At 59.7% G+C, this 11,841-nt stretch overlaps 1 protein-coding gene and 1 non-coding gene across 3 annotated transcripts; both read right to left on the reverse strand.

Moving 5' to 3' along the window:
* Nucleotides 1-2,034: 2,034 nt before the first annotated feature.
* Nucleotides 2,035-11,726, reverse strand: NOP53 (NOP53 ribosome biogenesis factor). 2 transcript variants are annotated; one of them, XM_036833096.1, is made up of 13 exons: nt 11,489-11,726; nt 10,661-10,725; nt 8,704-8,812; nt 7,859-8,058; nt 7,440-7,510; nt 6,185-6,280; nt 4,810-4,914; nt 4,534-4,737; nt 3,641-3,816; nt 3,348-3,414; nt 2,520-2,596; nt 2,367-2,423; nt 2,040-2,100 (listed from the first exon to the last, which is right to left on the reverse strand). In XM_036833096.1, exons 1-13 carry the CDS (start codon nt 11,710-11,712, stop codon nt 2,094-2,096), a joined length of 1,458 nt encoding a protein of 485 aa, XP_036688991.1. In that variant the 5' UTR covers nt 11,713-11,726; the 3' UTR covers nt 2,040-2,093. The 2 variants fall into 2 exon arrangements, with proteins under 2 accessions (XP_036688992.1, XP_036688991.1); XM_036833097.1 differs by having other exon boundaries at nt 2,035-2,423.
* LOC118885968 lies at nt 3,199-3,309 on the reverse strand. The gene has a single exon (XR_005017601.1). It is a non-coding gene; the product is annotated as a small nucleolar RNA SNORD23 (small nucleolar RNA).
* Nucleotides 11,727-11,841: the final 115 nt, after the last annotated feature.

The raw sequence follows: 11,841 nt of genomic DNA on the forward strand, positions 1-11,841 counted from the left end.
GAACTTCCTGAGGACTCTGCCTAATGCCCCGGCTGGCAGAATCTGCCCTCGGGTAGCTGGGACCTCTCCATCCCCGGGAACCCAGCGTTTGACAGCATGCTCTGCTGGCCATCTCTGGACATTAAGAGTTTCCTCCCTTTTTCCAGCAGCTTCCTTCAGACTCCCTCCCCAGGATGAAGTTACTGGGTCAAAGGCTGGGGCTTAAGGCTTTAGCAGACACCAAGTGGCTTCTATTTGCACCTCAACCTACCATCCTCTGCCCCCTCCCCTATACACACATGCACACTGCAGTTTTCTTGTCTGTGTAACAGTCCTTTTTAAGATGGGAGAAGGGGAGGAACAGCAGGAACAGTTCCTTAAATTGTGATGTGGGGGGAAGGAGGAGGCTCTGACGTTAGTCTCTCCCTTCAGCCATTTGTTTTATAAATTGCCTGCTATATTTTTATAAACATCTTGTCCTGGAGCAACCTGCCTAAAGGCCATGATAAAAAATAGAGAAAGACTAACAGAAAACTAAAAGCAATGGACACTCCTGACAAGATACCATGCACAAAGTCAAAAGGAAGAGCCTGGGAGAAATGTCTGTGACATGTATGACAGTCTTCAGACCCATAATAAATAAAGAGCTACTATAAACAAACAAGAAAACAGCCCAGGAGGAAAATGGTCCAAAGATTTGAACCAGCATGGAAGAAACCACCAGTGATCATATGAAAAGGTGCTCAACCTTACTGGTAACCATGCACGATAAAATAAAAAGTGAGACCATACCGTAGTAAAGCTATGAGCAAACAAGGGGGGGGACTCCTACATGCAGAGAGCATTTTGGCTAGATCCAAATGACCTTTTAGATATACTTTCCCTGTAGCCCAGAGATCCACTTCCAGGTACTTGTCCTACAGACACATGTGAAACGGCACAGGTACACAGGTATCCTCTCCAGCTTCACCAGGAGTAATATGGGCCTGGGTGAGTGGAATCACAGCACGGTTGTACAGTGGAATTCTCTGCAGCTGAGAAAAAGAATGAGGATGCACCCTACACAGTCATAAATTCCCCAACATGTGCTAAACGGCACGTTACAGAACCACATATGGTATGGATCCTATCCCAGACACAGAAAAATTAAAACACTATTTTCCAATGTATACGTATGTAATTTAACAGACTCACACGTGGAACATGACGGAACCCTTCAGAGCAAACTGCAGAGACGGCTACCTCTGCAGAGGATTAGGATGGAGGGCAAAGGTCAGGGGTGACGTTCACATTTCTCTGGTATGTGTATGAACTGTATCAATGACTTACAGTGAGACCAGTCTTTTATTACTTGTAGAGTAAGTGTTTTTAAGTCCTTTAAAGTGGGGGTGGGGGGAGGATCAACCTCCTTTCATGGGCTTCCGTTTCCTCACCTTTAGAAAGGGGATAGGGATGGAGACCTCCCTGGCGGCCCAGTGGTTAAGACTCTGCGCTTCCACGGCAGGGGGCGAAGGTTCAATCTCGGTCACGTAACAGATGCCGCCTGCAGCAGGGTGCGGCCGAAGAAAAAGGGGGCGGGGCGGGGATAGGTAATTCCAGCCCTCCTAAACTGGCTGTCGAGAGGGCTTGATGAGAAAGGATAGGCGGGTAGCAAACTTCAGCTGCTGCTCTGAACGTGACACGCCTGCAGTCAAGGTCCGCCTCCCTGTCACTGCAGTGCAATGGGCCACCTCCCCCCACCAGAAACCCAAGTGCAGCCCTCCCTTCCCACACCCAACAGCGGCAGGCCCATCTCCTCTGCCTACTTCTGTAAGCCAGGCCCGTCTCCTCTGCCTACTTCTGTAAGCCAGGCCCGTCTCCTCTGCCTACTTCTGTAAGCCGCTGCTCACTCCTGGGACGGACGGCTACCCTGCCTCTGCTGGACAGGCCCTCTGCCACGCCCTGGCTTCCCAGCAGCCTTTGGTGGAGACGAAGGCCCTGGTACCCACATCCCTGTGTGCTAGAGGGGGACAGGCAGAGCTGCCCCCAGGAGGGAGACAAGTCACACGCGAGGCCTGAGGTGTTGGTCAGAAGGTGCTTTATTGAAGGGCGGGGGCTCCAACATCTCGCAGCAGCTACAACCTGGGGACAGAGGGGAGGCTGAGGGTAGACGGGGGTGCGGGGCCCCACATCCTCATCCACGTGACACCCCCTCTTCTGGTTTGGGCCCTTCCATTTCCCCTCGGGGACCCTCCCTGGCCTGACTCTGCGGTCAGGTGGCTCTGGCAGGCTGACCCTGTCCCGGGCCTGGCCAAGGGAGCATCGCTCCATCACTGGCCACGGCGACCGGGTCTGGGAGGGCCCCGGGACCGCTGGGGACCACTGGGGAGAAGGGGAGTGCCGCTCACTGGATCTCGCGGAACGCCCGCTTCTCCACTAGCTTCACTTTGTACTTGCGCTTGAACCTGGGGGAGGGAGGAGAGAGCAGTCGGCGACCTCAAGCCCCTCCGGCGCGGGAAGGTTCCCGATGCCCGCCCCGCATGGCAGCCCCCGGCTCTCACTTGGCTCGCTCCCGAGGCTCGATCATGTTTCTCCTCTGGAAGCTCTTGAACCGGTCACGGAGGATGTTGCCCTCAGGCTGCGAGACACGGACAGGGAGGCCTCAGCGGGTGCCAGGCAGAAACCCTAGGGCCCTGACCGCTCCACAGGGTCCAGTGTGGTGGTGGTGGGGGGTGTCAGCCCCGCAGTCCCCCCATTAGCCAAGGCCCCCAGTCTGGCCTCACGTACACCAGGGGCTCAGCCCGGCCCTGAGCTCGTGGGGTGACAGGTACTGAGCCGTGGGCCAGCCCTGAGCTGGGTCTGGAAGAAGCAACAGGAAGGAGGCTGGAGAAGGGGGAGTGGGCGTGGCCGGCAGAGGGAGCAGCAGGGGCAGGCGGGGTCAGAAGAAGAGTGCACGTCGGCCCGCTAAAGCACAGCTGGCTGGAGCCCCAAGGCGCATCAGACCACACAGAGGCCGCGGCCGTGTGAGGAGCTGGAGGCACTGGGGAGCCACAGCAGGTTCTGAGTGGGGGAGGAACAGGGTCTATCTTGAGCTTTAGGAAGACCCCTCTGGGACTGAAGACGCTGAGAGTGGGGGCCAGAGACCAGGGGCTACAATGGGACCTGGCCAGGAGGAACGGTCTTCTGAGGGCCCCAGGCTCCAACTAGCCATCACTCGGCCCCTCACCCCCGGGGACCCCGTGCCCTCAGCCCCCAGGCATCAGCCCAACCAGCCCAGCCTGGGGGCAGCCATGATGTCGCCCATAGTCCCTGGGGGACGTGGGGAGCAAGGATGGGTATCATCACCAGGCACGGGGGTCTCCCCTACAGCCCCCCAGCCACACAAGTACCTTCAGGGTCCTGAGTGAGTCAGACAGCTCCGAGCTGAGCTGCACGTCAATGTCGGGGTCCTGATACCTGGGGAATGTGGGGCGTCCGGGAGGGTGGGGTCAGCCTGGCCAGGACACAGGCCAAAGACCCCTCTTGGGAACAACAGGCTGGGCAGTTGGGTTGAGAACACGGAACTTTGGGGGAAAGAGATGGTCTCCCAGGAGGGGCCCAGGCTGAGCAAAGATAGGAAGGCGCCAGATGGGGGATTTGGACCCCTCCCGGCCTCCCAGGGAGCCCCCAGCCCGGGCCTCACTTGAGCCGCCCCAGCCGGCGGGGTCTGTCCGCCTCTGCCAGCCGCCGTGCCTGCCGCCGCTCCCGCTGTCGAGCCAGCTCCGCCAGCCGCCGCGCCACCTGCGCCTTGATCCCACGCAGCCTGAAGACCTCCTGGTGCCGAAGCCGGGCGGCCCGCACCGCAGCCTGCTGCACCCTCTGCGGGGACGGGCGAGGTCAGAGGCCAGGCCGAGCACGACCCGGCCCCGGGGGGCCTTTCCTCCACCTGCTCCCAGGTCACAGCCGCTGTTTCGCCACAGTGCTTGCTTTCTTTTTTTTTAAAATTTATTTGTTTTTGGCTGCATCTTTGTTGCTGCGCGTGGGCTTTCTCTAGTTGCGGCGAGCAGGGGCTACTCTTCGTTGCAGTGCACGGGCCTCTCATTGTGGTGGCTTCCCTTGTTGTGGAGCACAGGCTCTAGGCGCACGGGCTTCAGCAGTTGTGGCTCGTGGGCTCTAGAGCGCAGGCTCAGTAGTTGTGGCGCACGGGCTTAGTTGCTCCGCAGCATGTGGGATCTTCCTGGACCAGGGCTCGAGCCCGTGTCCCCTGCATTGGCAGGCGGATTCTTAACCACTGCGCCACCAGGGAAGCCCAGCGCTTGGTTTCTGAACCGACCTTCCTTACCCGTTTTTCTCTGTCTGTGGTTCATAAACCCTCCCCACCCCCCACCCGAACATCATCACCAGGGCAGCAGGCCTGACCTGGCGTGTTCCCCGCTGCATCCTCTGAGCCCAGAGAGGCATCTGGAGGATGCCAGGAACTAGGTCTCAGCTGACAAAGCAGCTTCAAGGATCCCAAACAGCCCAAAAGAGCAGGCTGCCGACAGGAGAAACCAGGCTGCGGGACCGGGCAGAGCAGACGGGGCCCACGGGGCTCACCAGCATCCGGGCGGCCTTCTCCCGCCGCCGCCGCTGCTCCGTCTTCTTCTCCGCGGAGGCCGGGCGGACGGCTGTGGGCGAGGCCTCTGCTCGCGCGGCCCAGTCCCCTCCAGCCTCGGGCCCCTCGTCCTGGCCCTCGCCCGGCTCCCCTTCCCCGTCCGACTCCTCCAGCAGCCCCTGGCACATCTCCTGGAAGGCAGACTCCTGGGGGGAGGGGGCGGGTCAGGCGCACGGCAGGGAGCGGGCGGGCAGGGGGGGCGCGCGGGCCCGGCTCACCTGCGTGGCCGCCTGCTCCGAGGCCGGCGGGGCCAGCCGCCGCTCCAGCTGCTCTGCTGCCTTCTGCCGCCGCAGCTCCACCTCGTGGGCCGCCCGGAGCAGCGTCTGGGAGGGGGTGCGGACGCAGGTGAGGACCCAGGCCCTGGAGGCCTCTCCTGGGAGCTACCGACCCGGCCCTCTTACCTCCCACCTGCACCCCCACCCCAGGGCTCAGCCCACCCCCTCGACGGCCCAGGCGCCCCCTCCTCTCCCTGGCCTCCCTGCACCGGCCCAAGGGGGTTTCTAATCCCTAACCTCCCGTCTGCTGTGCCCGTTCTCTTAAAGGACAGTCTGGTCTCTACACACTGCAGGGTTCCACTTCCAGCAAGTGCCCTGAACAGGCACACGCACACGGACAGGAAGAAGTGGTGGATGCCCGAGACCAGGGGAAATGGGGAATCGGGGGGTGACGGCTGATGGGCGTTAGGTTTCTTTCTGGGGTGATGAAAATGTTCTAAAATTGACTGTAATGACGGCCGCACAACTCTGCATATACTAAACACCACTGAAGCGTGTCCTGTAGGTGGGTGAATCACATGCCTGGAAATCGTATTTTGATAAAGCGATTATGTTAAAAAAGAAAGAAACAGAAGAAGACAGCATCTCCCTCTGCGCGCAGCTCCTCCGCCTGCAGCCGGCCTCGTCCTCTCAGTGCTTCGCGCAGCGCTGCCGGCTCCCGTAGATGCTGTTCCCCGGGAGAGGCACGCGGCCCCCTGCCCCTGCTCAGCTAAGAGTCTGTCTCACAGTGAACAACGCTGAACAGCATTCACAGGAGCACCTGCGTCTACTCAGCGACCTCGATTTCTCTCCAGGAACCTGAGCTCCCAAAGGGCGGGGGTTTGTCCCCTCTCTGTTCGTGACACCTGTACCCAGCAGATGTCTGTGAGATAAACACTGACTCTTGCCACCAGCTCTTCCTGTTGCTAAACTACCTTCGCCCTTGCACAAAGCTTACTCGGTCACACGTTTTGTTGCCAACAGTTGAAAGCCTTTTGCATTTATGTCCCACAGAGTTCCTGAAAGGTACCACGGTCTCACCCATCTCTGGGCCTTTGCACATGCTGTTCCCTCCGCCTGGAACACCCCCCTTCCTTCCTCTCTTACCATAACAAACTGCCCCCAGTCTCAGCTCTGATGCCCCCTTCTCTAGCAAGCCCTTCCTGACTCCCAAGGCTGGGTCTGATGCCCCCCCCGTGCCCTTCCATCCCAGCCCTGCCCACTCTGGGTCATCACTGTCCGGGAACAGGTCTGTCTCCCCGACTGGACCACGAGCCCTGGGAGGGCATGCCGACCAAGCGGCCAAGCACCGACTGAGAGGCCTGGCGGGGCGGCGTACCTGGTGGTCCTCAAAGGATGGGTTGTAGGAAGCTCCCGCGGGCGTCACCTCCACGGCAGGCGCCTGGGAGGGCTTGGTGTGGAGATGCTGCGGCCGCTGGAGGAGGACGAGACCAAGAAAGGGTAAGGCCCGGGAGCGCCATGACTCAAGCTCCGACAGGTGCTGGGATCCCGGGCCCGGGAGGCGGCAGAGGCCTCAGCACGGCGCACGGCCTTCAAGCTGGGAGGTGCCTGCGGCATCTGGAACGATGGACAGCTGGTACCGCGGGCGCAGCAACCCCAGGACGAGCACGCAGGGACCCTGCTTGCCCTTCCTGAGTAGGGTCCCTGTCGCCAGAGCGGTGGGGGGGGTGAGACTTGCAAAACCGTACGGTACGGTCATCAGGCCATCACTGAGATCGGCAGCTGTGCTCGGCAGAGGGCACGAGGTTCTGCGTCTGTCAGCGCAGGACACCGCAGACAAGGGCTGACGGACACTCAGAGTGTCGCCCTGCGCCCCCGGGAGCTTGGGAGAAACGCAGGGCCCCGGGCTCACCTGAAACCTGCTAACCAGAACCTGTGCTTTAACAAACCCCCAGATGCCCCAAGTGCACGCCCAGCTCTGAGCAGCAGCTCCCGGTACGGACTTGCCGCGCCCCTGCCCGGCCGGCCTCCACCCCAGCAGAGGCCCCCCGTCTCCAGCAGAAGCCTGGGGGTCGCCCCTGACGCCCCCTGCCCCTCCCCACAGCCAACTGCCCGCCAGGCTGGGTGCTTCCGCCCGAGGACTTGCCTTGGGTCGCCCCCTCCACCCCCGTGCCGGGGTGCCCGCCCCCACCTGTCCCACCTCCTCAGAGCACCCCACAACCCCAGCGCTCCCGTGTGCAAAAGCACTTAGGACAGACGCCCACGGCCCCAAGTGGGCTCCCCGCAGCCTTCGCCCACGCCCGACCGGCGGCCTCCGCACCCTACAGCCCCCCCCCCCGCTGGAGGCTCTGCCCTCCCATCCCTGCAGGCTCGCTCGCTCCACCAGGTCTCCGGCCCCTTAGTACCACCTTACTTTCCAGTGACGGTTTCCCTCCTCTCCCTAAAGCGTGTCCCACTGGCCTGCCACCGCCCTGCTCTGTGCCCCGGCGGCGGGACTGCCTGCCCGGCCCCAGCAAGTGGGCTCCGGGTCACAGGCCGGTCGGGCTCGGACGCCGCAGACCCACGGCCCGAACGCTCCCCAGCCCCGGGCTCTGACCCCTATCGCCCCGGACGCCCTTCTGACGAATTCTCACCTTCACACCTTTCTTCTTGGTCTGCTCCAGGAAAAACGGGTCCTGGCGCTCCAAGGGCCGGTCCAGAGGGTCTGCGGAGGCAGCGAGGGGCGGCTGCTGGGGGAACATCGGGGCCCTGAGGGGCTCCCTCCCAGCCCTCCTCCCTTAAGACGGCAGCGAAGCACCAACCGGAAGACGGCCCGGGAAGGACTGACTCTCAGACCCCAGAGGGCTTCGAATGCCAGGCAAACGAGCACGTGGACGGGGTCCAGAAAGCAGAAGAGACCCAAGGCGGAGGGGCAGGAGCCGGCCACTTGGAAAGGGGAGCACGAGCGGGAAAACGGTGCCCCTTCAAGACACCTGACTCTGCCGAAGACCCTCAAAGCAACGCCCGCAGGGCGCCCCCCTCAGATACGGTGCGCGGCAGCAGGGACACTCACTGTCTTTGACCCAAAGGTCGTAGAAGGGCCGCTCGACCGTGTCCTGGGGCCCGGGCTTGGCTCTGGCCGCAGGAGGGTTGAGGAGCCGGGCCTGAGCCCTGCGCGCCTCCCGGGGCAGTTCGCCCTGCTTTGCCAGCCTCTCCCATAGCTGCTGCTTCCGCTTGAGCTTCCTGGCGTTGGGGACCTGGTGGGCAAGGACGCTGGGCCGGGGAGAAGCGGCGCAGGCGCAGCGGGTGAGGCGGGCTCCCCCCGCCCCCGCCAGGCAGCCCAGCGTCTCCTCCCTCCACAGGGGCCTCCTCAGGCTTCCCTACTCCTCACTCGATCCAGCAGCTTCGGAGGCCATCTCCCCGTGTCTGCCCCCAGCCCAGGCCTCTCTCCTGAGCCCCAGACCTGACAACACAACAGCCCCTGGGGCCCTTGCCCTGGCTGTCTCCCAGGGACCGCACACACCATTTCAAAACCAACCTCAGCGTCGCACCACTGTCCGCCCCATCAGCCGTCCACGCCCCACCCCCAGGGTGGGGTCAGGGGTCAGTCACTAAGCCCTGCCTGACCCACCCCCTGGCCGTGGCTGCCCACCCAGCCCCCCTTCCATCCCCAGAGCCCTCGGCCCCGTCCAGGCCCATCCTCACCCGCCCAGCCACAGCGCCCTGGCCCCAGCCTCACTGCCCCCAATCCGCTCTCCAAAGCGCAAATCCGACCCCATCCTCCCCTCCAGTGCCCTTCACCTATCACCCTCCCTCCCCAGAATTCCTTTAGGGTCAGGAAGTGAGTAGGGCCTGCACAGAAGGGTGTGAGGCCAGAACCAGAGGAGAAGGAGGGTCTGGGGGTGGTGGGACACTCACTCTTTGGGTGCAGGAACCTTGGATGTGTTCTCTAGGATGAGGTCGATCCGAAGGGGTTTCTTGAGAAGCAGCGACTTCTTCGGACCTTTGGTCCTCTTCTTGTTCAGCTCTGGGGGTGGGAGAAAGGAAAGAATTAAGGCCTCAGGCCTCCTCACTACCCAAGACCAACCTCCCACTCCCCTCATTCCGGCTCCCCTGGAGACCTGCATCCCAGTACAGACCTGGAGGCCCCAGGCTGACCCCAGGCTCCCACCTGAGGAAAGAGGCCCCTGCAAAGGCAGGGCCCAGGGTGCCCAAGCTGTGACTCCCCACACCACACCCATTTCCTGGGCCAGCTGGAGGCAGCCCTGTGCTGGGGACACAGAGGAGTCAGACCCACAGCCCTGCAGACAAGGGGCTTCCAGAGGCAACAGGGAAGTGGCCACAGAACCATTAATGCTAACAAGGAAGAAAGCAGGTGGTCAGGCAACATGAGGCCCAGGGAGCTGGACTCAGGACCCAAGACGGCCGATTCTTAGCACAACAGCATTTTCTGCTTTTACTTCTAAAGCCTAATAGTAAAAAGAACTCTAGAACAAAACATACTAGGATGGAATCCGCATCCTTCCATTTGCTAAGGGACCTCATGAGAGTGACTTTGCTCCTCTGTGCTGCCAAAATGAGGTTTAATGCCTACCTCACAGGATCAGGCGGAGATGTATTGGGTTGACTGAAAACGTCGTTCGGGGTTTGCCATAACATCTTACGGAAAAACCCAAACCAACTTTTCGGCCAACCCAATAATTGCAGCTGACCATTGAACAACAAGGGTTTGAACTGTGGGAGTCCACTTATACCAGGATTTGTTTCAATAGCAAATACTACAGGAACATACGATCTGCAGTTAGTCGAATCCGCAGATGTGGAACCAAGGTACAGAGGGCCGACTACAAATCACACATGGATTTTCGACCCCATGGAACGTCAGTGCCCCCGACCCCTGCACTGTTCAAGGGTCCATCGTATTTCAAGATCCCACAGCACAGTGATCACCCGTGGAAGCGCGCAATCGCTGTTATCCTTCTACTTTTTTTTTTTTTTTTTTTAAAACCTAAAGCAGAATCTGTAACGACTTCCTCGCCTGTTCACCAGGGCAGCTCCCTGCCTTCCCCTTCTGTTCACAGAGCAGATCGCCTCACTCCTGTGAAAGTCAACCTCTTTAATACCCCTTCCTTACCTGCTCACTCAAAGACCGCTCTAACCCAAGAGGTCCTTTCATTTCCCTTAGACCAGATCCCTTGACTGATCTCATACACGCTCATAAAGGCCATCCTGCTGTTACAGCAGCCTGACGTTTTGCTCATTAAAGCTATTGGCTTTCCAGTTAAAACGGACCCCTTAGCTTTTCTAGCCCCTCCTTAAAACAAATCGCTTATTCTTCGTCTGTTTTTCCAGATATTGACAGTAAACCTTATTACTCACTGAAGCAAACCCTAACTTGCTTCTCCTCCACTTGTTTTAGAAGGTCCCGACCCTGCATTTTGGCAAATTAAAGCAAGCGGGTTAAGAGAAGTCTCTTACCAACTTATTCAAGGTGATCCTTTTATTCTCATTAAAGAACAAACATCTTATTGAGTAAAACAGGTATGATTCCTTACAGCAAATCCTCGACTTGGTTTTCTGCAGATTAACGGAGACCTCCTGATTTATGATTATCTACTCAACAAGGCAGATCCCAACTGGATTCTCTGGGCATTGAGACCTCTCTGAAACCTCACAAAAAAAAAATGAGTTCTTTAGCTTAGTCCCTAACTTGCTTTCTGTTCATTCCAGGTCCTCTTGTTTATATAGTAAAGACCTTTTTTTGCAGGTGTTTGCCATCCAAGCCACATCATTAACACAGATCCTTTTAGAGGCTGAGGGAGCCTCAATAAGGACTAATCATCGCCATACACCCGCCAAAGAAACCCTTCCTTACCTTCATTCTTGGAGCCAGTGTCCACGAAGAAGAGTTTTTCATCGGGGGCCTCTGATATCAAGCCACTGGGAGATGGAAATTCAGAATGTCAGCCATACATGTCGGGGAGAGGGGCACGAAGCTGCGGAAGGAGCAGGTTTAACCTCTCCGGGCTCAGCTTTCCTGTTATGCTCATTCAAGTACAATCTTCCAGCCTGGGACCCCTCCAGGCCAGAGCCCCTTCCTCCAGTTTGCAGATTTTACTACTTAAAACGCACTAGGGCTTCCCTGGTGGCGCAGTGGTTGAGAATCTGCCTGCCAATGCAGGGGACACGGGTTCGAGCCCTGGTCTGGGAAGGTCCCACATGCCGCGGAGCAACTGGGCCCGTGAGCCACAACTGCTGAGCCTGCGCGTCTGGAGCCTGTGCTCCGCAACAGGAGAGGCCGCAATAGTGAGAGGCCCGCGCACCGCGATGAAGAGTGGCCCCCGCTCGCCGCAACTAGAGAAAGCCCTCGCACAGAAACGAAGACCCAACACGGCTAATAATACATAAATTAATTAATTAATTTAAAAAAAAAAACAACGCACTAAACTATGCTGGGTGCATGGTACGTACTGATACCGGAAAAGTGTGGTTTACCTGGATTCTAATTTAACTGGGCGTCTTGCACCCGGTGACCCTATTAAGCCCCCCAGGCTCTCACCCGGAGTTCCCAGTCCATCCCCTCGGCTTCCCCAGCGGTGCCGGACAGGGGCTCCCAGGCCCCCGGAAGTCCCCCCAGGCAGCTCGGCCTCGCACCCCGCCACACAAAACGTGGCCCAGCTGTCCGCAGTCCCGCCCCACTCACCCGCTCGTGCGCTCCTGCAGCCGCACGTCCTCCAGGAACTGATCGACCTCCAATCCCAGCGGCTCCTGAGCGAGCCGCCGCCAGCCCCGCTTCTTATTTCTTGGGCCTCGCCGCCGCCGCCTCAGCGCCGGGTCCACCGAAGTGGGCCGCAGCCCCAGGAAGCCGGAATCGGCCTCGCTTTTCGAGCACTGCCCGCCGCCACCACCACCCTTTCCCACAGCCATCTTGTTAAAGGAAGAACTTGCTCTCCGGCTCCCGGAAATCCGGTTTGGGGCATGCGCGCGCCGAAATCCCGCCCCCTCCCGTGACCTACTTCCGGCGTCCGCCATCTTGGTAGGGTGGCTGGAGCCGCA

The sequence above is a fragment of the Balaenoptera musculus genome, chromosome 19, assembly GCF_009873245.2.
Source record: "Balaenoptera musculus isolate JJ_BM4_2016_0621 chromosome 19, mBalMus1.pri.v3, whole genome shotgun sequence".
Lineage (NCBI taxonomy): Eukaryota > Metazoa > Chordata > Mammalia > Artiodactyla > Balaenopteridae > Balaenoptera > Balaenoptera musculus.